This window comes from Emys orbicularis, chromosome 24, assembly GCF_028017835.1.
Source record: "Emys orbicularis isolate rEmyOrb1 chromosome 24, rEmyOrb1.hap1, whole genome shotgun sequence".
Lineage (NCBI taxonomy): Eukaryota > Metazoa > Chordata > Testudines > Emydidae > Emys > Emys orbicularis.
The window spans coordinates 1,274,125-1,301,947 of NC_088706.1; the positions used below are offsets into that span (position 1 = coordinate 1,274,125).

Below are 27,823 nucleotides of genomic sequence, written 5' to 3' on the forward strand. Positions count from 1 at the left end.
TCCTGCCAGCAGGGATCTAGAACTCCTTGCTCCTCCCTTTCCTGTCTCTCCCTTGCTTCCTCCCAGCCAGCTTTATATAGCAGGCTGGCCACTCAGGCCCGCAGGTGCATCCCCTGAGGTGATTAGGGCGTGGCCTCCCCAGCCAGTCCTAACTAATCCCCCTTTTAAGCGGAGCTGGGCTAACAGGGGCCTGGCTTGGATCTCCTAGCCAGCACCCTGTTACACCCCTCCCCCCTTAAGAGCCGCAAGGCCCGGCCGCCCTCGGCCCGCCTGTCCTTCGGCCTTTTCCCCTCGACCTGGGGTGGGGCCTTCTGGAGGGAGGCCTCCACCTGTGGCCGGGTGGACCCCGGCCACCTCTGCCGGTGGTAGCTCCATCCCCCGCCTGCAGAAGGTACACTGCGGTGGTAGTGGCTGTCCCCGTAACTCTGCCTCTGCGCACAGGTCATCACACCACGTGCACGACGGCAGGGCCCTCAACCCCCGCTTGTCCCATACTTCAGGTATGGGGTCGGAACCTATCCCCTCTTCTGGCGGGAGCTTCCCTGCCTCAGTTTCCCCCACACCCTCCTGTGGGTTTGGGGTCTCATCCGTGGGCACTGCATCCACAGGGCTCTCCACGGGGGCTGGCCCTTCCTCTGCAGGGCCCGGGCCCGCCGGCTCCCCCAGGTAGACCTCCTGCGGGTCTGCCTGCAATGTGCTCTGTTGTCTAGGAGTTTTGTTGGTCTTGATGGACCCTTGCCATCCTCACATCTCGCAGCTTTCTGGTGCGGGCGGTACACCCCCCATAACCTGGGTACCCCCCCCTTCACGGTGGCGGGCCCCAGTCCCTGCCCACCACCACCGGATACAGTAGCTCTTCCAAGACCCCCACCCGCTTCCACCTGAAGCGGCCCCTCACTTCCAGGGGTACCTGGGCCACCTGGCAAAACTTTTTATCCCCATTTATGCAGCCAAGGGCCATTCTCGCCCCCCTGACCAGCCAATGGGGTTTTACCAACCCTTGCTGCACAAGCATACAGCCGGATGCTGTATCCAGCAGGCCGGCTTGGGGTTTTCTCCCTGCCTGCCCCTCTACCTGGGTCCACCCACAGAACTCGGCCCACCCGCACTCCATCTCCGGGCAGTTCCGTTTTATATGTCCTGGCTTTCCACATTGACAGCAGCTTAGCCTGGCTGCTCATTCGGGTTCCCCTCAGGCCTCGCCCTTCCTCCCCTGGGCCACCCCGGAAACCGGTTCAGATTGTCTCCTCCCACGCAACCTCTCCTTCCAGGGCCGGTCCTCCCTCTGGGGTCCCTCAGCCTCGATGTATTCTTCGGTCAATCTGACCGCTGCCTCCAGAGTACCTGGCTGGTGTCGCCTCACCCAGACCCGTATGGCCTTGGGGAGGCTTTGTAACAATTGTTCCAGGACTAAACTGTCCATAATCTCCGCTGTGGCACGCATCTCTGGCCTTAACCACCAGGTTGCCCAGTCCACTAGCCTCTGGGTAAATGCTCGCGGCCACACGGCCGCCGTCCAGGGCACGGCCCGGAATTTCTGCCGATAGCACTCGGCTGACAGGCCCACGCAGTCCAAAATGGCAGCCTAGATGGTCTCATAATCCCAGGCGTGCTCCTCACTCAGCGCCATGCTTGAGCCTCTCCCACCAAGTACGGCATGAGCCGGAGAGTCCAGGTTGTCTTCTCCCACCCGGCGCCCGTAGCTACCCGCTCAAATGTCCCCAGGACCGTGTCTGGGTCATCCGCCGGGCTCATTTTACACAGCCCCCAGCCCGGGGGTCGGGTGCCTTCGCCCGTCACAGGACTCACCAGCCGCTGGAAGAGCTGTGCTTGTGCATTGGTCTGCTCCCTGACAAAGTCCTTCAGGCTCCGTTGCTGTTCCGCCTGCCAGGTCAGGAAGGTCTGCTTCTCCGTCTTGTGGGATGGCTGGATGTTCCGCAGAGCCTGCTGCACGTTCCGCAGAGCCTGCTGCATTACCAGCCATTTTAGGGTCTCCTCCATGTCCAGGGTCGCCAACCACGGTCGCTGGCTCCGAATCCTGGACAAGCCCCAACATGTAGTGGTGCCTTCTCCCGGCCCCTCCACAAACTCAGTCGGAGACCACTCCAAAGTACATGTACCACTGCTCTTTTATTGTTCGTGCCTATCCCCACCACCTACTATTTACATATCTTACAGACCAACACCCTGGGAGACCGCTAGCATCTCCTGCCAGCAGGGATCTAGAACTCCTTGCTCCTCCCTTTCCTGTCTCTCCCTTGCTTCCTCCCAGCCAGTTTTATATAGCAGGCTGGCCACTCAGGCCCGCAGGTGCATCCCCTGAGGTGATTAGGGTGTGGCCTCCCCAGCCAGTCCTAACTAATCCCCCTTTTAAGCGGAGCTGGGCTAACAGGGGCCTGGCTTGGATCTCCTAGCCAGCACCCTGTTACATTGCCCTTCTCTGAACCTTTTCTAATGCCAGTATATCTTTTTTGAGATGAGGAAACCACATCTGTACGCAATATTCAAGATGTGGGCGTACCATGGATTTATATAAGAGCAATAAGATATTCTCCATCTTATTCTCTATCCCCTTTCTAATGATTCCTAACATCCTGTTCACTTTTTTGACTGCCGCTGCACACTGAGTGGACGTATTCAGAGAACTATCCATGATGACTCCAAGATCTCTTTCCTGATTAGTTGTAGCTAAATTAGCCCCCATCATATTGTATGTATAGTTGGGGTTAATTTTTCCAATGTGCATTACTTTACATTTATCCACATTAAATTTGATTTGCCATTTTGTTGCCCAATCACTTAGTTTTGTGAGCTCTTTTTGAAGTTCTTCACAGTCTGCTTTGGTCTTAACTATCCTGAGCAGTTTAGTATCATCTGCAAACTTTGCCACCTCACTGTTTACCCTTTTCTCCAGATCATTTATGAATAAACTGAATAGGATTGGTCCTAGGACTGACCCTTAGGGAACACCACTAGTTACCCCTCTCCATTCTGAGATTTTACCATTTATTCCTACCCTTTGTTCCCTGTCTTTTAACCAATTCTCAATCCATGAAAGGATCTTCCCTCTTATCCTATGACAACTTAATTTACGTAAGATCCTTTGGTGATGGACCTTGTCAAACGCTTTCTGGAAATCTAAGTACACTATGTCCACTGGATCCTCCTTGTCCACATGTTTGTTGACCCCTTCAAAGAACTCTAATAGATTAGTAAGACATGATTTCCCTTTACAGAAACCATGTTGACTTTTGCCCAACAATTTATGCTCTTCTATGTGTCTGACAATTTTATTCTTTACTATTGTTTCAACAAATTTGCCCAGTACTGACGTTAGACTTAGTGGTCTGTAATTGCCGGGATCACCTCTAGAGCCCTTTTTAAATATTGGCATTACATTAGCTATCTTCCAATCATTGGGTACAGAAGCTGATTTAAAGGACAGGTTACAAACCATAGTTAACAGTTCCGCAATTTCACATTTGAGTTCTTTCAGAACTCTTGGGTGAATGCCATCTGGTCCCGGTGACTTGTTAATGTTGAGTTTATCAATTAATTCCAAAACCTCCTCTAGTGACACCTCAATCTGTGACAGTTCCTCAGATTTGTCACCTACAAATGTCAGCTCAGATTTGGGAATCTCCCTAACATCCTCAGCCGTGAAGACTGAAGCAAAGAATTCATTAAGTTTCTCCGCAATTACTTTATCGTCTTTAAGTGCTCCTTTTGTATCTCGATTGTCCAGGGGCCCCACTGGTTGTTTAGCAGGCTTCCTGCTTCTGATGTACTTAAAAAACATTTTGTTATTACCTTTTGAGTTTTTGGCTAGCTGTTCTTCAAGCTCCTTTTTGGCTTTTCTTATTACATTTTTAATTTGGCAGTGTTTATGCTCCTTTCTATTTACCTCACTAGGATTTGACTTCCACTTTTTAAAAGATGCCTTTTTATCTCTCACTGCTTCTTTTACATGGTTGTTAAGCCACGGTGGCTCTTTTTTAGTTCTTTTACTGTGTTTTTTAATTTGGGGTATACATTTAAGTTGGGCCTCTATTATAGTGTCTTTGAAAAGTGTCCATGCAGCTTGCAGGGATTTCACTGTAGTCACTGTACCTTTTAATTTCTGTTTAACTAACCTCATTTTTGCATAGTTCCCCTTTCTGAAATTAAATGCCACAGTGTTGAGCTACTGAGGTGTTCTTCCCACCACAGGAATGTTAAATGTTGTTATATTATGGTCACTATTTCCAAGCGGTCCTGTTATAGTTACCTCTTGGACCAGATCCTTCGCTCCACTCAGAACTAAATAGAGAATTGCCTCTCCCCTTGTGGGTTCCCGTACCAGCTGCTCCAAGAAGCAGTCATTTAAAATATTGAGAAATTTTGTCTCTGCATTTCGTCCTGAGGTGACATGTACCCAGTCAATATGGGGATCATTGAAATCCCCCACTATTATTGAGTTCTTTATTTTGATAGCCTCTCTAATCTCCCTTAGCATTTCATCGTCACTATCACTGTCCTGGTCAGGTGGTCGATAATAGATCCCTACTGTTATATTCTTATTAGAGCATGAAATTACTATCCATAGAGATTCTATGGAACATGTGGCTTCATTTAAGATTTTTACTTCATTTGATTCTACATTTTCTTTCACATATAGTGCCACTCCCTCCCCCCCCCCCCCGCACGACCTGTTCTGTTCTTCCGATATATTTTGTACCCCGGAATGATTGTGTCCCATTGATTGTCCTCACTCCACCAGGTTTCTGTGATGCCAATTATATCAATACTCTCCTTTAACACGAGGCACTCTAGTTCACCCATCTTATTATTTAGACTTCTAGCATTTGTGTACAAGCACTTTAAAAACTTGTCACTGTTTATTTGTCTGCCCTTTTCTGATGTGTCAGATTCTTTTTTATGTGAATGTTTCTCATCTGATCTGGCCCCTACTTTATCCTCTTCCATCCTCTCCTCCTGACTAGAACCTAGAGAATCTCTATCAATAGAAAAAAGAACGAGGAGTACTTGTGGCACCTTAGAGACTAACAAATTTATTTGGGCATAATACATTTGTTAGTCTCTAAGGTGCCACAAGTACTCCTCGTTCTTTTTGCTGATACAGACTAACACGGCTGCTACTCTGAAATCTATCAATAGACTCTCCCCTAAGAGAGGTCTCTGTCGGATCCACGTGCTCCTCTGCAGCAGTCGGCTTTCCCCCATCTCTTCGTTTAAAAACTGCTCTGCAACCTTTTTACTGTTAAGTGCCAGCAGTCTGGTTCCACTTTGGTTTAGGTGGAGCCCATCCTTCCTGTATAGGCTCCCCCCATTCCAGAAGTTTCCCCAGTTCCTAATGAATGTAAACCCCTCCTCTCTACACCATCATCTCATCCACGCATTGAGACTCTGAAGCTCTGCCTGCCTACCTGGCCCTGCACGTGGAACTGGAAACATTTCTGAGAATGCCACCATAGAGGTCCTGGATTTCAGTCTCTTTTCTAGCAGCCTAAATTTGGCCTCCAGGACGTCTCTCCTACCCTTCCCTATGTCATTGGTACCTACATGTACCACGACCACCGGTTCCTCCCCAGCACTACACATAAGTCTATCTAGACATCTCGAGAGATCCTCAACCTTCGCACCTTGTATCCTCCTGAGAGATAGTGGTGAAACTTTCATAGAGTATCTGCAATCCACTCCCAAAGATTTCTAGGAATGGCTGCCTTGTCTCTTCCTCTGCAGCAGGATACTTTCCCACACCACTCTGTGATGAGTTTGGCTGCCACCATTGCAATACACAGCCTAGTGCCATATAGGCCTGGGAACCTATGGGACACCAGTAGCAGCTGTGTTCTGTTGTGACAATTAGACCTACACATTTACTATAATTGTGAGCCCAACTTTACAAAGTATGTGAAAGTTCACAATATGTCACAATAACCTATAATAACAAATGGTGATGTTGAAAGGTACGAAAGGAAGAAAGACTGAACTAGTCCAACCAAAAAAGCCTACTGATATAATTCAAGGAGTATATTAAGATCATGCCTGGCGAGCAAGAAAAACATGGAACCAGAAATCAGTGATCCAAAATTGGTGTGCCGGAAACTAGGCCTAACTGGTGGACAAAATAATGTGGGGGTCCTTTTGTGGGTCCTTAAAGAAAAAGACTTTGGGAGAAAAATTGTTGTCTATTGGAGAGAGCTTCACTGACAGGCCCATCATCATCGCTGCCACCCCCATCATCTCCTGTGACCCTAGAGCTTCTTTGTCCTAATCCTCAGAGCTGTCCTGACCTGGTCGGGCCAGAGAGAGGGGCCCAGATGACACCACCACCTCCAGCGGCTCCAGCTGAATCCCAACCACCACCTGCTCTAACAACAGCAGCAACAACAACAGTTCCAGCCCATCTCGGCTCACTTCTTCTTTCTCCCAAAGGACAGTTCTCACCATCTGTGATACCAACTAAGAGACTGTCTGACGGGCTTTTTCCCCCTTCTAAAGACTCTCTCCAGCTAAAGGGAGAGGGAACAAGGGATGTTTTTAAAATGAAAGCCTGATATAATATTATACATTTCAAATGCTTTAACTTGTTTTCCCTGCTTTTCTTTATCCTTAATAAAAGATTAAAAGGATTTTTAATGGTGTATTTGCCATGGCATTAAGCAGGCTGAGGTCTCTGTATACCAAGCCCTGGCCAATGTAAACCCTGTGTAGTGTTTTGAATTTCAAAGGACTATTTTAAACAATATGCCAGACAAGAAAAAAAACTGTTGGGACAAACAAAATTAACTGGATTTCCTAGGAAATACCTGGGGGGAGGTGAGTACAAATTCCCACCCTCAGACTCAATCTTTTGAAGCTACACCCCGAGGAGAGAATCCAACTTTGGCAGAGGACATTACATCTCTCCCCAGGAGCTCTGGCAGCCACCCCCAGTGGCTGAACTGGGGCTTGTCACAAGTCCAGCTTCCTGTCCAGCTTTGTAACCACCACAAAGAGAAAATGGCCATCTCTCCTGAGGCAGCCTGACTTGAGCCTGAAAGGAAACAATGGGAGATGTAGGCCTTTTTACCAGGGGCAACCTTACTGGCACATGCCCAGGCCTTGGTGAAATAGGAGCCATCTTCCCTGAGGGCATAAATACTTTCAATCTCATTAGATGGCTTCAATCCTATTGTAAGTTATGGGAAATTGTGGCCATTTTGAATAAGGGCAAATTGTGAATATTGTGGCAAAGACTGGCTACAAGTATCATTAATAAATTGTCAAGTATCAGAGGGGTAGCCATGTTAGTCTGGATCTGTAAAAGCAGCAAAGAGTCCTGTGGCACCTTATAGACTAACAGATGTATTGGAGCATGAGCTTTCATGGGTGAATACCCACTTCGTCAGATGCATGTAGTGGAAATTTCCAGAGGCAGGTATAAATATGCAAGCAAAAGTGAGTCAGGCTAGAGATAACGAGGTTAGTTCAATCAGGGGGGATGAGGCCCTCTTGTAGCAGTTGAGGTGTGCTCCAACCCCTCAGACAGAGACCAACACCTACAAAATCTTCACCAAGCATTCTCAAAACTACGATACCCGCACGAGGAAATAAGGAAACAGATCAACAGAGCCAGACGTGTACCCAGAAGCCTCCTACTGCAAGACAAGCCCAAGAAAGAAACCAACAGAACTCCACTGGCCATCACATATAGTTCCCAGCTAAAACCTCTCCAACGCATCATCAGTGATCTACAACTCATCCTGGACAACGATCCCTCACTTTCACAGGCCTTGGGTGGCAGGCCAGTCCTCGCCCACAAACAACCCGCCAACCTGAAGCATATTCTCACCAGTAACTACACACCGCACCATAACAACTCTAACTCAGGAACCAATCCATGCAACAAACCTCGATGCCAACTCTGCCCACATATCTACACCAGCGACACCATCACAGGACCTAACCAGATCAGCCACACCATCACTGGTTCATTCACCTGCATGTCCACCAATGTAATATACGCCATCATATGCCAACAATGCCCCTCTGCTATGTATATCGGCCAAACTGGACAGTCCCTATGTAAAAGGATAAATGGACACAAATCAGATATTAGGAATGGCAATATACAAAAACCTGTAGGAGAACACTTCAATCTCCCTGGACACACAATAGCAGATGTAAAGGTAGCCATCCTACAGCAAAAAAACTTCAGGACCAGACTTCAAAGAGAAACTGCTGAGCTTCAGTTCATCTGCAAATTTGACACCATCAGCTCAGGATTAAACAAAGACTGTGAATGGCTAGCCAACTACAAAAACAGTTTCTCCTCCCTTGGTGTTCACACCTCAACTGCTAGAAGAGGTCCTCATCCCCCCTGATTGAACTAACCTCATTATCTCTAGCCTGACTCTCTCTTGCTTGCATATTTATACCTGCCTCTGGAAATTTCCACTACATGCATCCGACGAAGTGGGTATTCACCTACGAAAGCTCATGCTCCAATACGTCTGTTAGTCTATAAGATGCCACAGTACTCTTTGCTATTAATAAATTGGTTTAATTACAACCTAATTTCTTCAAATGCACATTTGAAACTAATTTTCCCTATATGGGAAGTTTGAAGCATAGCAAACCAGCCATTTTATAGCACAAGCAAACTGAAATTTGGGGAAATTTTTTTTTAAAAGTTCCCATTTTTAATAAATTTTAACTCTTAAACTAAGTAAAAGGTTAAACTGAAAAACTTCAGCAAATCAAATCTTTAGTTAAGATTATCTGACAAAAGTTTTGGGAAAATACATTGTATTCTTCAGAGAAAACAAAGTGGTTGACTAGAAATGGAAAAACAACTTTAAGTGAAAAATTGAACCTAAGCTTAATGTCCTTCTCATGTGTTCCAATAAAAAGTTTTACATATTGCTGAGCAGCAGCAGCTAAAGCAATTTTGTTGAAATTTAGCTTACTTTGTTAATCTCATTATGATCAAAGGAATACACTGAGTTTGAAGGAAATTTCAATGGCTCTGAAGTTATTGGCATTACATTTTTCATGCATGCAAAAATATGACTTTCTGCTAGGTTTCTTTAGATTACATTGTTCAGTCTATACTTTTGATCAGCAGTTCTCAAACTGTGGGTTGGTATCCCAAAGTGGCTCACAACCTTGTTTTAATGGAGTTGCCAGGGCTGGTGTTTAGACTTGCTGGGGCCAAAGCCCAAGCCCAAGCCCTGCCACCTGGAGCCGAAGCCAAAGCCCAAGTCGCACCCCCTGGGGCTGAAGCCCAAAGACTTCAGCCCTGGGGAGTGGGGCTTGGGCTTTGGCTTCAGCCCTGGGGGGGCAGGGCTCAGATTACAGGCTGAAGCCCTTGGGCTTTGGCTTTGCCCCCTCTCCCCACTCCCCCGCCTGGGACGGCGGAGTTCCAGCAGGCTCAGGCTTCAGTCCCCCCTCCTGGGGTAATGGAGTAATTTTTGTTGTCAGAAGGAGGTCACAGTGCAATGAAGTTTGAGAATCCCTGCTTTAGATCATTGAGGTGCATATGCACAATGGACTTTGCTGTTCAGTTTCTATGCTGACCGTAAATAGCTTCGAACACTAGGGTTGTCTGACTCACTTTCGCTTAATATAAACGACCGAGGACTCAATTCTGCCATGCAGTCACCACCGAGCAGTGGAAAGGGAGTGTCCTGAAGAAAAGCTAGCAGTAAAATGCTAGATGAATCAAGTAAGTGCAATTGGAAAAAAACTGGCTTACCTTTGAAAGAGGTATCGGACACCAACTAAGAGCAGGGCATAGGGAACGATGTGCAGGAGATCTCGAGGTTTGGGGTATGAGATACTCCCAGATTCCTTCATGTCCTCCCAGGTGAATCCTGGTGGGAACCAGTATTCGTGCCACCAAAACCATTTATCTAGAGACAGCACCATCCTAGATGGAACAGAAAACAGCATGAGCTACATCAGATCACACAATCACCTGCAGTGAGACGGGAGATATTACTGTATGGGAATGTAACAACTAACCATCCCTTTAAAGGAAAACAGGTGGGTGCAGTCAGCTCTTAACACACTGTTGAGTCATTAGTAGATTTTTATCAGACAGACATTTTACAGAAGGTTATTGGCTCATGCTTGAGTTGCATCACGCAAGTGCCCTGATTTTGGCAGAACCAGGCTATCATTATCTCCAGCATGAGCAAAGGCGCATTGATTACAATAACCCTCACTCTCTAGAACAGCATGTCCCAAACTTTTTTGAAAGCTAAGACTACCCCAACCTCTTCAACGCCTCTGTGTTAGCAGGATAGCAAGGGGGACTTGAACTGCTGCTGTTCTGTGCTTCCCCTGCCCCCGCAACTCCCCGAGAGGCACACCCTGCTCTTTGGGACCTGTTGTTCTAGATTAGCAATTCCCAAACTTTTGCTGCCAGAGCTCTAACTAAGCAGTGGCTGGTGTCCTCTTCATCCCTTCAAGCCCCATGCCTGCATGGATAGCTGTTCTCTCTCCTTTTCTCTGTCTAGTTGCTCGCTCCTTTTTGTTTGTTTTTTTAATATCCCAAACAAAACAATGTTGTTGGCAGACAGCTCAGTCTGCTCCCCAATCAGCACAGACATCTCAGCCCTCAAATGCAGATAAATTTACAGGCAAGTAGCGTTTTCAAAGGTGCAGAGGACAGTGAGGTGCCCATAGAGAGTTGCATTGCCTAAGTCTCCCTCATGCATTTACTTTGTAATGGCTCAGTAAGTCAGGCCAGAAGAGGGGGAGTGGTATTTTATAATTCCTAGGTGTGTATGAGTTTAATGGAGAGCTAAACTGGGAAAATGAAGCAGGACAACTGTAGAGTCCCTCTGTGGGTGGGGTGCGGTGCCTGGGGCCAACACCCTGGAAAGCCAACCAATATATTCATCTCTGCACATTATAATTTCTACACATTTATACACCCATTCCCCAAGGTATCCAGCACTTCCCTGTTAATCCCCCACACTTTCACAGTCATCCAACAGCAATAACTCTGCCTAGAAAGGTTGACGTGTGGAGGGTGTTTATTTTATTATTTTATTAATTCCTTCACATTTTTAATATACAACTATAGGCACCAGCCAATGCTCTGGGTATCTACCCCAAGAACTAAAATCCCCAAATATAGAGAGGACTGCCCAGGAATATTTCACCTCAGCACACGTGCTCCTCAGCAGCCTTAGAGGAGAAAGAGAGGAAGAGGATGCAGCATTCCCAGAATGTTAACACATCCGGGTTCCAGAAGAGGCTCCAGAGCAATTACTGTAAGGCAAGTTCTCCAGACCTTGAACCCTCTTGGAGCTCTGCTCTGAATCCTTTGCCGTTTTTCCACGTTCTTTTTGAAGTGTGAACACTAGAACTGGACACAGTATTCAGGTAATGGTCTCACTAATACTACCTTCCTACTCTTCTTTGCTATTCCCCTGTTTATACATTCACAAATCATGTTCACCCTCTTAGGCCATCACACTGGGAGCTCATGATCAGTTGGTTTCCACCATTCTCCCTACATCCTCTTCAGAGTCGCTACTTTCCAGGATACCGTCCCCTATCTTGTAGGTGTGATCTACATACTTTGTCCCTAGATGTATCATCTTGCATTTGGCTGTATTAAAACACATATTAATTTTTAATTCATCATCAGTAAAAAAACATTTACATTCCTTATGCTGCCACTGGAGTTTTTAGTTTCTTAATTTTAATGAATGCTGGGCTAGTTGAAGCAGGTCTCTGCAAAGGAGGATGTGACTCTTAGCAAACTGAGTATTGGGATCAGTATTCATTGTGTCCTGCAGACCTACATGAATAAAGGAAAAGCATGAGATTTTTAAACTATGCTAACCATGTCTGCAAATGAAATTGCTATATCTGACATGATTGCTGTCATGTGCAAAGTAATATCTCTCATTGTTATCGTATATCCCACTCACTTATAGGGCTGGCTGGAAAACAAGCATTAAACTTCATGAAAAATTTTGAGGGTTTGAAATTTCTTTTCATTCCACATTGGAACGAAACAGAGACTCATAGACTCATAGACTTTAAGGTCAGAAGGGACCATTATGGTCATCTAGTCTGACCTCCCGCATGATGCAGGCCACAAAAGCTGACCCACCCACTTTCCCTTAACTCAGCTGTTGAAGTCTCCAGATCGTGATTTAAAGACTTCAAGTCGCAGAGAATCCTCCAGCTTGTGACCCCTGCCCCATGCTGCGGAGGAAGGCGAAAAACCTCCAGGGCCTCTGCCAATCTACCCTGGAGGAAAATTCCTTCCCGACCCCAAATATGGCGATCAGTAGAACCCCGAGCATACAGGCAAGATTCTCCAGCCGGACCCTCATTTTACAGACCTTTCAGAGCAATGTTATTTTCTGCCAAAGATGAGAGCCAGAGGAGTCCAGGGTGCTCATGTGGAATATTGGAGACCCGGAGTCAAGTCCTTGCTCTGCTGGAGATGGAGGAGGAACTTTAAGTGGGGTCTCCCTACATCCTGGGGGAGTGTCCTACCCACCAGGATGTAGAATTTCTCTTAATCACTCCTGCTGGAGCTTTTTCATTCTGGGTAAATTATTAAACATTCACTGGGCCAGAAAGAGAGAGAGACTGCAGCCAGCTGGCTAGGGCCCTCACCTGGGACACGGACTTTAAATCCTTGCTCCTGAAGAGCTGGGAGGTGAAGCTCACAGGTGAGGGCCCTAACCAGCTGGCTAGTCTGAGGTGTGCACACTCCCTTTCTTTCCACTTTGAGCAGAAACTCCATCTTGGTCCTGAGGAACCCTCCCAAGGGAACATTAATCAAAACTGGTAATATGTCCACAAAAAGTTTCAGTTTTGACAAACTGGCATTTTCTGACAAAAAAAGTTTAGTCAAGAAGTTCCCAACCAGCTCTAGTCACTTCCCGTGTTCACCAGGAGCAGGTGATATAAAGTGATGCTGCCAACATTTTATGCTTCTAGACTGTAAGAACATCGGTCAAACTCTTGTAGATTTTTAATAAGTTTGCGTGAGCTTGTGAAATACAGTATGACAGTTGCAGTCACCTGTCAGAATGCAAACTCTGATGCATCCTGAACTGTGCTGTCATTGGGTCTGCAAGACCAGAGCTTAGGCCAGGGGGCTGATGCCTGAGCCTGCAGCCCTGCATATAAACTCCCTTGGCCAGCACCATCAAGCTGTCCTGGGAGGAGGGAGGGAAAATGGGTGGCTTCCAAGGAGTCACCACCTGCATTATCTGAAGACACAAGATCATGCAGCTTCCTCCCCTCTGTGCATCCTGGATTAGATGAGCAGCCTGCCCCCACACCGGGAAACACATTAGATGCTCTCGTGCCTCATGACATGAGACAACTCAGTGTTTCCACCTCTGTCTGTCTACTGCCATGTTTCTTGCTCCATTGTAGTCTGGTTCCATGACAGCAATATCTTTCTCAATGGATTTTAATATGTCATCTGTTGTCCTCCTCTTTTCTATCTTCCACCAAGTGGGATCCAGTCAAGGGCTTGTCTAGGAATATGTTTTGACATCTGTACAACATGCCCAAACCACTTCAACCTTTTATCTCGAATCATTGTCTCTACAGTCTGTTGGCCCGTCACACTGAGCCCTGATCTACACTACGCGTTAGGTCGATTTTAAAATGAATGTGTCTACACAACCAACCCCGTTCCGTCGACCTAAAGGGCTCTTAAAATTGACTTCTGTACTCCTCCCCAGCGAGGGGAGTAGTGCTAAAATTGACCTTGCTTGGTCGAATTTGGGGTAGTGAAGATACAATTCGACAGTATTGGCCTCCGGGAGCTATCCCAGAGTGCTCCAATGTGACCGCTCTGGACAGCACTTTGAACTCCAATGCACTAGCCAGGTACACAGGAAAAGCCTCGGGAAATTTTGAATTTCATTTCCTGTTTGGTCAGCATGGCGAGCTTAGCAGCACAGGTGACCATGCTGTCCCCCCAGAATCGTAAACGAGCTCCTGCATGGACCGAAAGGGAGACACTGGATCTGATTGCAGTATGGGGAGAAGAATCCGTGCAGGCCAAACTCTGATCAAAAAGAAGAAATGCTAATATATATGCCAAAATCGCACAGGGCATGGTGGAGAGAGGCTACAATAGGGACACACAGCAGTGCTGCGTGAAAGTCAAGGAGCTCAGGCAAGCCTACCAAAAGACAAAGGAGGCAAATGGTCACTCCGGGTCAGAGCCCCATACATGCTGCTTCTATGATCAGCTGCATGGCATTCTGGGGGGGGACCCTACCACTACCCCACCACTGTCCGTGGATACCTGCAAGGGGGTGAGCTTCACACAACAGGGAGGAGGATTTTGTGGATGAGGAAGAGGAGGAGGAGGAGAATGTGCAGCAGGCAAGCGGTGAATCCGTTCTCCCCGGCAGCCAGGACTTTTTCATCACCCTGGAGCCAATACCCTCCCAAGGCGGGATCTCCGACCCTGAAGCTGGTGAGTGCATATTTGTAACTACACTACAGGGTTTAAAAGCAATAGTGTTTAATGTTTGATTTGCCCTGAAGAATTGGGATGCATTTGCGGCCAGTACAGCTACTGGAAAAGTCTGTTAACGTGTCTGGGGATGGAGTGGGAATCCTCCAGGGACATCTCCATGAAGCTCTCCTGGAGGTACTCTGAAAGCCTTTGCAGAAGGTTTCTGGGGAGGGCTGCCTTATTTTGTCCTCCACGGTAGGACACTTTACCACGCCAAGACAGTAGCAAGTAGTCTGAAATCATTGCAGCACAAAGCATGGCAGCAAATGGTCCCGGGTTTTGGTCGCATTCAAGCAACATTCGGTCTTTATCTTTCTGGTCAGCCTCAGGATAGTGATATCATTCATGGTCACCTGGTTGAAATAGGGGAATTTTTGTAAGGAAACAGTAAAAGGACCCCGTTCATGCTGGGCTGTTTGTGCTTGGCTAAAAGGGATCATCCCTGAGAATAGCTACACAGTGGGGGGAGGGGTGAAGGGATCATCCCAGAGAATAGCCATGCGGTGGGATGGGGGGAGGTGTGTGCTGCACATCCACCCGAAAATCACAGCCCCTCCTTTAAAATGTGAAACACAACCAGCATTGCTTGCTATGGGAAAGGAGGGCGCTGCAGTTTGAAACCATTCCCACATGTTATGAAGGCGTTAGAAGCCAAACCCGCATACCCTTTGGCTTACCATGGCTGCCTGGAAACTGAATTCTGTTGCCCAGCCCTGTGTGATGTGTCACCATACTGGCAGGTGCTCAATATAAAAGGCAAAATGCGACCTTGTACCTAAAGCACATGTGCTCTCTGCTATGAATTGCTTGATTCACTGTGAAAGAGTCTCCCTTTTGTTCTCAGAAATGTATCTTCTTAAATTCTACTCTCCCTTTTTATCCCCCCGCAGGTGCAAACGTTTCTATGCTCCCCCTATCATCTCCGTCCCTGAGGTTATCGCAGATTAGAAGGCAAAAAAACCGCACTCGCGATGACATGTTTTCCGAGCTCATGCAGTCCTCCTGCACTGATAGGGCACAAATGAATGCATGGAGGCATTCAGTGGCAGAGTCCAGGAAAGCATTAAGTGAGTGCGATGAGAAGAGGCTAATGGGGGAGCAAACGGACATGCTCAGGCATCTGGGGGAGCTGCAGGAAAGCCAACAAGAGCACACACACCCCCTGCATCCACTGTATAACCGCCTGCCCTCCTCTCCAAGTTCCATATCCTCCTCATCCAGCCACTCCACTCCAGAGGATGGCCCAAGCAACAGAAGGCTGTCATTCAAACAGTTTTGATTTGTAGTGTGGCTACAATAAGCAATGTGGCCTTGTCCTTCCCTCCTCCCCCACCCGGGCTACCTTGTCAGTTATCTCACTTTTTTTTTAATTAATAAAAAAAGAATGCATGGTTTCAAAACAATAGTTACTTTATTTCCTTTGCCAGCTGTGATCGAAGGGGGGAGGGTGGTTGGCTTAAAGGGAATTAAAATCAACAAAGGGGGCGGGTTTGCATCAAGGAGAAACACACACAAGTGTCACACCGTAGCCTGGCCAGTCATGAAACTGGTTTTCAAAGGCTCTTTGATGCCCAGTGCGCCTTGCTGTGCTCTTCTAATCGCCCTGGTGTCTGGCTGCTCAAAATCGGCCGCCAGGCAATTTGCCTCAACCTCCCACCCCACCATAAACATCTCCCCCTTACTCTCACAGATATTATGGCGCACACAGCAATAACAATGGGAATGTTAAAAGCAACAGAGGGTCCTGTGGCATCTTTAAGACTAACAGAAGTATTGGGAGCATAAGCTTTCGTGGGTAAGAACCTCACTTCTTCAGATGCAAGTGAATGGGAATGTTGGTTGCACTGAGGTCTAACCTAGTCAGCAAACAGCACCAGCGAGCTTTTAAACGTCCAAAGGCACATTCTACCACCATTCTGCACTTGCTCAGCCTATAGTTGAACTGCTCCTTACTACTCTCCAGGCTTCATGAGCCATGGGAGCAAGGGGTAGGCTGGGTCCCCAAGAATAACTATTGGCATTTCAACATCCCCAACGGTAATTTTCTGGTCTGGGAAGTAAGTCCCTTCTTGCAGCTGATCGAACAGCCCGGAGTTCCTAACGATGCAAGCATCATGCACCTTTCCCTGCCATCCCACTTTGATGTCGGTGAAACGTCCCTTGTGATCCACCAGTGCTTGCAGCACCATTGAGAAGTACCCCTTGTGGTTTACGTACTGGTTGGCAAGGTGGTCCGGTGCCAAGATAGGGATATGTGTTCCATCTATCGCCCCACCACAGTTAGGGAACCCTATTGCAGCAAAGCCATCCAGTATGTCCTGCACATTTCCCAGAGTCACTACCCTTGATAACAGAATGTCAGTGATTGCATTGGCTACTTGGATCACAGCAGTGCCCACAGTAGATTTGCCCACTCCAAATTGATTCCCGACTGACCAGTAGCAGTCAGGCGTTGCAAGCTTCCACACACAGGGCTATCGCCACTCGCTTCTCAACTGTCAGGGCAGCTCTCATCTTGGTATTCCTGTGCTTCTGGGCAGGGGAAAGCAACTCACAAAGTTCAAGGAAAGTGGCCTTACGCATGTGAAAGTTTTGCAGCCACTGTGAATCATTCCATACCTGCAACACTATGCTGTCCCACCAGTCTGTGCTTGTTTGTCGGGCCCAGAATCGGCGTTCCACTGTATCAACCAGCCCCACTGCCGCCATGATGTCCCAATTGCCACAGCTCGTGCTTTCAGGAATGGCTGTGTCCATGTCCTCCTCACAATCGTCCTCGTGCTGCCGTCTCTTAGCCAGGTTCTGCACATACTGCAGGATAACGCATGAGGTGTTTACAATGCTCGTAACAGCAGAGGTGAGCTGAGTGGGCTCCATGTTTGCCGTGCTATGGTGTCTGCACGGGTAATCCAGGAAAAAAGGTGTGAAACGATTGTCTGCAGTTGCTTTCACAGGGGGAGGAAGGGAAGGAGGGGAGACTGATGACATGTACCCAAAACCACCCACAACAATGTTTTTGCTCCATCAGGCATTGGGAGCTTAACCCAGAATTCCAATGGGCTGCGGAGACTGCGGGAACTGTGGGATAGCTACCCACAGTGCACCGCTCTGTAAGTCGATGCTAGCCACGGTATTGAGGACGCACTCCGCCGACTTAATGTGCTTAGTGGGGACATACACAATCGACTGTATAAAATTGATTTCTAAAGATCAACTTCTATAAAATCGACCTAATTTCGTAGTGTAGACATACCCTTAGAAACACTACTCTCCACTGTGTGGTCACATGGCTATCACATGCTTTAGTGCTGTATCAACTACAGTTAGTTGTTGTCCAGGAGTTATCTCAGAATGCCTGTGAGTGGCCAACTGGATGTTACTGTATGTGCAATATCTTTAGAAAGGAAAGGTCACAATCTTGGGAGAAGGTCCATTGTTTTGAGACAATCAGCCCAGAAAGCTGCTTTCTTGCCCTCCTGATGTGGGCACCTTTTTCATAGGACAGCGTTGTTGGAAACGTCAAACCATGTGATCAGTATCTGGAAGCCTAGGGCTTGTCAGGGACTGTCCAATGCGGTGGTCTATGTTTCCTGACCTGCTGGGGAATACAAGCTGATCCAATCACTTTACTTGACACATTGGTTGGAATCCTGACAACCAAAGAAAGTGAGTTCAGGGCCCAAGGCTCCACTTAAAACTGTCAGCATGTCCAATCAAATGGATCCAATCCTTTAGCACACTCTAGTGTGTGTATATTTATAAAATGAGTGTGGATGGACATACTCGTTTACACTCCTTACACTCAGCAGAATGCACAGATCCTGAGTCCATGGCCAGACTCACAACCAAACCCAAATAAGAAGGTACGTTTGACTCAGGAACAATAACACAACTGGAAACCCACTCTGAGCTTCCTCCTTGAGCTTGTCTGTTCCTTGGACATCCCCCAAGGACTTCCTTTGTCCTTGTTCTTACTCGCACAAGGGTCACGTCTATCTGCCAGCTGCCCGGGCTGGAGTTACTGAACTGCACTTGCCAAAAGGAGTCAGCAGGAATCAGTCAGGATCCCTTGGAGGCTCCAATACCCACTAATTGAGTGGGCCAACATCAGTGTCCTCCCACCTTCTTTCTAAAGGTTTGGGACATTGCCTTTGTGTATTTATGGGGAGTAGTGCTGGATATTGAGCTGACCAATGGAATTCCCACTCTGCAAATTCTAGTAAAGGTCAAAGGTCCTGTGAAGACCTTCTCCTCTGCAAATTCCCCAAGGGAAAGTTTACATACAAGATTTTCAAAAGGGGCTAGGGGTTTGAGTCTCAGTTTTTGGCTGCCCTACTTGAGGAACTTTAAATAGGCCTGAATTTCAGAAAGTACGGAGCACCCACCCACTGAGAAATCAGTTTCCTCTAAGGGGACTTGTGACAGGCTGCACCCCTGCATTCACCCCTTGCACACGAGTGTAATAATCTTTTTACAGCATATGCCTTGTGTATCATTTGAAAATTCATAATTTGCTGGTCAGTCGTGTGCTGATAACCCCTGTATGGTGTTATTAACACGTTCCAAACCACAGCCCTGCCCGAACAGGTCTGTCTCAAACAAAAAAATGGGTGGTCTGCTTAATTTGCAGTTAAGCAATAAACAGAGTCATCAAGCAGAAAGGGAGTTCCAACAGGTGGGAAAACCAGCAGGAAATAGCCTCACCTGCAGCCTTTTTGTCTCCTGAATCTCATCTGAAAATGTTTTCTAAGAGGGGGACTAATACTATAAAAATGAGGGACAAACACCCCCCAAGGGACCCCATCCCTCTGTCTCCACTCTCCACTCTCACTGTCCACCAGAAGGAAAAAAGGTAGCAGCCATGACACAGAAGAAGGGGTCCTGCCCTAGAAGTTTGTCCAGTAAAACTATTGAGAACATTTGGTGAGAGAAACTTTGCTTTGAATTTTACATAGTTTGTTAAGTTAGGTACCAGTTGTGTTTTATCTTTAGTTCTCCTGTAACCATTCCTGACTTTTATGCCTCATTACTTGTAGTCACTTAAAATCTAAGTCTTTGTAGTTAATGGAATTTTTTCATCTAAACCAGTGTGTTTGACTTGAAGTGTTTGGTAAACTCCATTTGGGAGAACAGAATTTGTGCATATCATTTCTATTAATCAAATTGACTTTATATGAGCTTGTGTTGTCCAGGACAGTGCTGCGCAATACAAGATGCACATTTCTGGGGAAAAGTCTGGCACTGGGAGTGTGCTGGGGTCACCTCCAATATAATTCAGGCTGGATGTGGCTGGCAGGTTGCAAGTGCACATGGGCACAACCGGGAGTGACTTACATGCTCGAGGCTGATTGTGAGCAGTCCAGGAGTGGAGGCAACAACAGCAAAGCAGTGCAAAGGGCACCCAGGTTAAGGGGAGGGGTGACACAGCCACTCACTAGTCTAGATTGTACCCAGGACTCAAACTGGACTCCCAAAAAAGTCACCAGGAGCTGCTGACAATCTTGATCTCAATCTATTTCCCTTCTGCCATGGGATGGAGTGTGATCAACTCAGGGCAGCACATACTGCAGACCAAACGGTCCATCAAGGCACTACCCTGAGTAAGGGGAAGGCTGGAGCATCACTACGGCCCAAAGGCAAGCTCTTGGAGGGCTTGGCCTCAGGAGGCACAGTTAATGCAGGGGAAGTGAATACCTTGGTGTGCAGGCCTCTCCACTTCTGGTTTGTGTGAGGGCAAGAGAGGGGAGTTATCACCTCATTACGTCTCCCTATTCCCCTCCACCCCCGGGGTGGCTAGTGTCCTAACAGGCAGTAGGAGGTCCAGTCCCAGGGGAGTACAGGGACTATGATAGTACCTTGTCCTTTCATGAAGAGGGTGTAACTGGGGGAGCAAAGCACCATTTCCCTTTCCCACCTTCCCACTTGCACGAGGGTCAAGCACAAGCAAGCCGAGATATACAGGTGACCCTTGTTTATGCAGTGACATATTCTCCAGAGACAAGCAATTCCCTGCTCTGCCCTAATATTGTTGATGTGAAACCGATAAGACTGCAGGAGATGGCATTTCTTGTCTGAGTCCATGAACAGAGTTACTGGTATGGCAGTACCTGTGAGACCTGCTGAGACTCTTTTGAGAGTCTGTCATTATGCAGTTGTTGAAAAGATCCCAGAACTCTTTTCCCACACCCGCCGACTCATGTCTTTACAAGCTAAGTGATGCTGATACTGACAAAGTTTGCATAGGCATTGGTTGGTTATAGATGGTACTGGTAGCAACACCTTTGTTAACCTTGTCCAACACTGTCCACTATAAAGGCCTGTTTTCAGTTGATTATAACTTTGTCAGACTTGAACTGTTAAGACTGAATCTCCCCTGCTGCTGGCCAATTTTTAAAAAAATTATGATTATTAATTATTTATTGATATGAAAATCTCACAAAACCAGTTCATCCATTTCAGAGAAAGAGTTTGGGCGGGGGGAAATGTTGTTTTGCTCCTGCTAAAACTTCTTCCAGTCACTGACTTGAGAAGCTCTGGTGCTACAGTTGCCAACTCTCCAGGATTGCTGTGGAGTCTCCAGGAATTAAAGGTTCATCTTTACATAAAGAATATGTCATGTGATGAAACCTCCAGGAATATGTCCAATGAAAGTTGGCAACTGTATCTGGTGCCTTGATGCTTTGGAGCAGGGACCTGACATTTGGTGGAAGGCAGGGGTTGCCCTAGTGTCAGGGAGGTCCCTTTCATCTTCCCTGTGAAAATTCATCCAAATTTGGCCAAATTATAAGCCTCTGAAAAAACGTCATTTGCACATGCTCAGTAGAGGTTTGTTAGAGGCTGGCAGTGTTATTCTGCACTGAGCATGCTCCATTGCAGGCTGCAGGGGCGGAGTGGGAGTTTCACTGCAATTGCTCTTCTTGGCTTCCAGGGGCTTCTGTGGTGTTGGGCACTTTAACTGAGAGCAGGGAGACTGCTAGCACCGCTCTCCCTGCTCAGACTCAGACAACGTGTATGAGAAAGATGATTATGAAAGAGCCTGACTTTTTCAAATAATGAGGGATAAGGAGTGAGGAGAAGAGGACAGGGACAGGATGAGATGGACTGGGGTAACCTAGCAGAAGCCGGTTGCATGTGGGGAGACCATCTTTGTTATGTGTTTGTACAGTGCCTACCACAACACAGCTTTGGATTCTGGATACTATGGATATGGTAGGTGGAGCTGGAAGCCCCATCTGTTATCAAGGTTGTCCAGCACTTACCTGTTTTCAATTGCTTGTAACTTTGCCTCACTTTAACAGTTTGAGTTAAAGATTTCCATGCTGGTTGTCTGCCTCAAGCTGAATATTTTTTTGAAAACTTCAGTGAAAACAGTTCAGCTGTTTCTGAGAATGAGACTAGGGCAAAATATGTTGTTTTGACTTCTTAACAAATTCTAGACACCCTTTCTTTGTCCAGATATAGCACCCAAACCAAGCTGCAAGGCAAAGATTTGAAATTTGGCAAGGGGTGGCCTTTGTGTCAGAGATGTGCCGTGTGCCATTCCCATGAACACTCACTGAAATTTCTACATGTTCAGTTGAGTCTTGTTAGAATTTAGCAGCTAAAATTTCTGAAGATTCTGTCCTCACTGAGCATGCTCCATCCCCTGACAGCTCCTAGTGCTGACCAGACTGTACATGCAGCACCCCACAGAGCAACTGAGCATGCTCCATCCTGGGGCTGGAGGGACTGAGCAGGACTTTCCCTGTAACAACTGCTCCCAGCTTGGGTGGTGTAGGTATTGGAACTGAGAGCAGGGAGACTGTCTCTCCTGGCAATCAGTGACCCCTCTGCTGGCACCTGGGCAGTATGCAGGAGGAAGCAGTCTGATTCAAATCCAGAGGGGACAAGAATTGGACCTGGGATACAGGAAAGAAGTAGATTGAGACAAGGCATTTGGTGCAATTGGAACTGGAGTGTAGACTAGAGGCTGGGAGAAAGGGGAGGCTGGGACTGCTTGGGCAAGGAGACAGGGAATGGGACTTGGTGAGGGGACTCAGTACTCATTGGGTGGGTGGGTGGGTGGTGGGAACAGTGAGATCAGATGAAGAGCTGAGGATGGAATTAGCCAGGCCAGGAGACAGGAACTGAAACTGGAATTAGCCAGGCCAGGAGACAGGAACTAGGAACCTGTGGGGGGAGGAGAGAGAACAGTGATGGGAGGAGGACTGCAGACAGCTCTGACAAGAAGGTTTGGATAGGACAGGAACTGGGACTGTCCTGGAGAAGGAATCAGAGAGTGGGGAGACTGGGGCAAGGAGCTGGGGTGGGGTGGGAGAGGAGCCTGAGATACAGTGGTGGAAGAGTATCAGAGGGGTAGCCGTATTAGTCTGGATCTGTAAAAAGCAACAGAGAGTCCTGTGGCACCTTTAAGACTAACAGATGTATTGGAGCATAAGCTTTCATGGGTGAATGCGTCTGACGAAGTGGGTATTCACCCACGAAAGCTTATGCTCCAATACGTCTGTTAGTCTTAAAGGTGCCACAGGACTTCCTGTTGCTTTTTACAGTGGTGGAAGTGCGATCAGACAAGGAGCTGCAGGAGGGCAGTGAGACTGGCTAAGCAAGGAGATTGGGACTGAATGTGCAGTGGGAGGTTAAGGCTTGGACAGCAAGCCCCAAGGAGGAGATTGAGACTGGCTGGGCAAGGAGCAGGAAACTGGGACAAGGAGCCAGAGTGGCGAAGAGACAGGACTGGAAAAGGGACGGGCTGCATGGGATGGGCAGAAGGGTCAAGCTCGGGGGGAACAGGTGGAAGAGTCTGTGGCCACTAAAGCACACGCTCCTCCAGACCCCGGAATGGAACCCAAGCTTCCTGAGTCTCACCATTCCTCTGCCATTAGCAAATAGCTTTGAAACCCACTGGCAAAGGGCCCCATCCCCCACTAGTGCTCGGCCATATAGAGGTTGACAACTCCATTAGCTTAAGTGGCAGAGGTCTGGGTGATGGAACTGAAGGTTCCAGCCCTGCTGATGACCCATGTGGGGGGGTCTACCTGATGGAATTTTTTTATTGACTTTTCTAAAAATCTAGGAAATTACACTCATAGACAATATTATTAAGATTGTAAAGTCAAACACTCAGATGTATTAAGGTCGCCTGTGCTCCCTTGGGTGTATACAGTAGTCTGTTTTCTCCACAGGACCCCTGCCTCATTCAGCGCACAGGAGGCACCCACTCTGGATTGTGCAGTGAAGAAAGCTGTTGTCTGTAGGCCCCTGCCTCATCTGCTGCAGAAGTTGGAAGGTGTGTAGTGACGGAGGCAGGGGACTGCCATGGTTAAAGCAGCTGAATGCTGCTCTGGGGCACTAGATTCTGGCCCTGCTCTTCCAAAGAGTTACTACATGATGCCAGGCAAGTCATTTACATCACATTTTTCACAGGTGGCAACTACTTATGTGTACCTCATTTCCTGGGTTCCCTCCTGGGGCTCAATTTGCTGCGTATAGACAACCTTAATTCTGGCCTGTCCTAACTTGTGTGTGCTTCACTTTGCAACCTTAACAATGGTGTAATGTATTTTTGGCATGTCATGTAGATTATAATGTTGCTAGGCCAGTACAACTCTGGTGTAAGGCCATTGTCTTCAAAGATAGTTCACTAGGGGTCAGGTTGGCCCAGTATAGTGTATGTTACTAGCCCGAGTGCAGCATGGCACATCTGGGATAAATTAAAATGCCCGGAGGCTTTAGCAGCAAACAGGTTGTTAACTCTGGGTCTTTTGCACCTTTCCAAAGAAAGGTGTGAAACATTTCAGTGAACGCAAATCCCTCTGTTCTAATGGCTGGGAAAGAGATCATCCAGTGTGTATATTTTGGGGGCAGTACATTCCTTTTCAGTCGGATGACACAGCTGCACTTGAACAAGGCGCAAGGCAGCAGGCTCCACGGGAGATCAGTTTTAATTTGGTCGAATAGGCTTTTCCATTGTCCCTTGGAAAGGTTGATACAGTGTCTCTTGGAAGGGGTCGGGGTGGGCACTGGCTTTTGTTGTGGTTAGGTGGGTCACCAGTAGTGGCATGCGGGGGCTGTTAGGCTACGTCTACACTACAACGTCCCAGTGCAGGTAGGCAGACAGGTGCTAGCTCTGTTCGAGCGAGGGCACTAAACGCAGCAGTGGGGCCATGGCAGCCTGGGCTGTGGCTTGGGCTAGCCACTTGCCCATGTACCAGGGGATTGGGTGTGACTGTATTGGGCAGCTAGCCCGGGCCACCCCCCAGCTCGCTGCAGCCACACTGCTATTTTAGTTTATCCTTAGAGACATATTGTTGACCCTGCAAACATACCCTGTGGGTCAGCAGCTCACCCCCTGCACACGGTACCCAAATGAGGAGCCCTAGTGTCTCTCCCTGGCTAGTCCCCAGATCTTTGCCTCTCAGGTTAAGACTTGAGACCGTTCAACTACAAAACCTGTCCCTGGTGAGCAGGTGGTAGCTGTAAACAATTCACGTCAATAGCAGTACCCCACTTACTCTTGTGGAGCGATTGCAATCAGCCAGGATTATCCTGAGGTTTCAGGAGACGCTAGAACCTGTCAGGTAATCAGGGGAACTGTAGGCTGAGGCCTAGCCCTAAGCACACATTTCAAAACCTGCTGGATCAGCTACCCAAAGACTAGCCAGCTTGGTGAGTTGCTGCGCAGCAAGATTCCATAGAATCATAGACTATCAGGGGTGGAGTGGGGGCGGAGCTTTGGGGAAGGGGTGGAGTGGTGGCAGGACCTGGGGCAGAGCAGGGGGTTGAGCAGTGAGCACCCCACAGCATATTGGAAAGTTAGCATCTGTAGCTCCAGCCTCGGAGTCAGCGCCTATGCACGGAGCCGCAAAGTACATACAAAGTAACCTCTGAAGAACCGCATGTGGCTCCGGAGGCACAGGTTGGCCACCCCTGCCCTAGGAAAAGGAGACACCAACCTGTCATGTGCGATCTAATGAGCAGGAAAAGAATCTGGGAGCCTAGAGCACCCACAAGGAAAAATTAGTGGGTGTTTAGCACCCACTGGCAGCCAAGCTCTGCCCTGCCCGCAGTGCATCTCGCCCGCCGGCGGCCCCACTGAGCAACTCCTCCCGCTCCCTCCCAGCACTTCCTGCCCACTGCAAAACAGCTCTTTCATGGAATTCAGGATGCTCCGGGAGGGTAGGGGAGGAGCGGGGACATGGCATACTTGGGGGAGGAGATGGGGAAGGGGTGGGGGTTGGGGGAAGGGGTGGGATAGAGGCGGAACGGGGGTGGAGCAGGGGCAAGAAGAGAGGGGGCCGGGGGTTAGAGGAAGGGGTTGATTTGGGGATGCGGCCGGGGCAGAGCAGGGGCGGGAAAAGGTGGGGCGGAGCTTTGGGGAAGGGGTGGAGTGGGGGCGGGGCCTGGGGCAGAGCGGGAGTTGAGCACCCACTGGCCAGAGGGGAAGTCGGTGCCTACTGAGGGGATGGACAAAGGACTGCTAGAATCATAGAATATCAGGGTTGGAAGGGACCTCAGGAGGTATCTAGTCCAACTCCGTGCTCATGGCAGGACCAATCCCCAACTAGATCATCCCAGCCAGGGCTTTGTCAAGCTCCTGACATATCGAGGTACAACCCCTCTGCGTGTTGGGGTGCTGCCTCTCTCTTAGTACATGTTGGTTCGAACAAACAAGTCTATCCATCATATTATCCTTTTGACCCTGTCTTTTAGGATGGGTCAGCCTGTTCCTCATTATTTCTGTGGAATGTGTTCATACCAGACTGTTCTGGTGCCATCCTGGCCCATGTTTATCCTATCAGTGCTTGATGCCCTTTAGCTATGTGTATACATCCAATTAGCAGCCTTCTTCTTGCCAACTTCTGTGAGCAGGGCCTGCCTCTGGCTCACAGCTTAACTTTGCTTTATGTTTGCAAAGTCTCAACCATTTCTCTAGTTCAGGCCTCGGGCCTCATACCAGGCCTCTGATACAAGGGTTTATGTTTCAGGGCCTCATCTTACTACATTCCCCCACTTTTTGTCTTTTTATGGGGAGGATGTTTACCCATCGTCCCGGAAAAGCATCATGTATGGACTAAGGACAAGCCAGTGGGCTAAATGCTGTTATGTGGTTACCTCATTTTACCATCCATACACTCATGCCCCATCTGTCCCATAGTCTGCACATTATCTCATATGACTGCTAGACAGATTTCATTATCCAATTATTTTTAGTCCCTTATGGTGGGCCTGGGAATGTTAGGCCTGGGACTTTGACTGAGGTGTGGGGTCTGTGCTTGTATACTGTTAACTTCACTGAATGGTATGAGCCAGCCTGCACCAGTCTGTGTTATTTCACACTGAGGGCTTTGTTAAGGTAAAACAGATATCCAAAGTATATAGATACCTGAATATATGGACATATGTAAATGATGAATATATGTTATGGATATTAATAAATGAATATATGTTGTATGACAGGGTTTATATACTGAGAAATATATGCCTCAACACCTTACATCAGAGTTGATTGCCACTTCCATCCCCTTCTTCATTCGACGTTGTAGTTTAGCTTTCTTGGTTTGACGTACCATGTAATAGCACATTCCCGTGAGAACAACAACTGTTAGGGCCTGGATTCCCTTAGGATCACGCTAAGGGTTCAGACCACTGGATGTAAAGTCACATCCTCTGGAACTGCCCACCAGGGTGTTTCCACCTCTCTTTGTACATTTTCTATTTCATTCATTTGCTGCTGGATCAATTGAGTTATTGATATTAGGGATTCTTTAGTTCTTGCCACCAATTCATGTATATCCAACTGTAAGTGTTTCACTGGGGGGAACAATTCAATCAGTAAATCTTGTAAGCGTTCATGTGGAATGATCATTACAGTGACAGTATTGCCTTTGCTTGTTGGTGAGAAGGCCTGGGCTCCTATTTGAATGGTGCTGGTAACAGGCACGCAGAACCCAGCATCACTTGTAGGGCAAATGTTGCCAGCTATGGAAAAATTATGATAACCTATAGCACAGGCCATGCCCTGAATTCGTCCTACCTCATTAACCAGTTCCTTTTGTACCAGTCGAGCCCAGCCCTTTCTTGTGTCATTAATATCAATTGTGGCGTAGCACTCACACCACCACCATCCATTATGTTTTGCGCAACACGCTTGATTAATTTCCAAGCCAGTTTCAGTTACTAGGCGTGCGGTGGGGTAATGCTGTACATGTGTCTTGTTTACAAGCATTCCCACGCTATTTGCGTAATATACCTTAACTGGCTCTTGCAACCATCTAGAGACTGCAATCATGAGATATACGCTTTTGCCGTCCTCCT

The 27,823-nt window shown here is 47.7% G+C and overlaps 1 protein-coding gene across 1 annotated transcript in view; it reads right to left on the reverse strand.

Annotated features, from left to right (window-relative positions):
* Nucleotides 1–9,939, reverse strand: part of LOC135894250 (ceramide synthase 4-like) — a 49,662-nt gene extending 39,723 nt beyond the window's left edge. The window contains exon 1 of the mRNA XM_065422315.1: nt 9,743–9,939. Coding sequence (XP_065278387.1) covers nt 9,743–9,939 — 197 coding nt within the window. The remainder of the gene's footprint in view (nt 1–9,742) is intronic.
* Nucleotides 9,940–27,823: the final 17,884 nt, after the last annotated feature.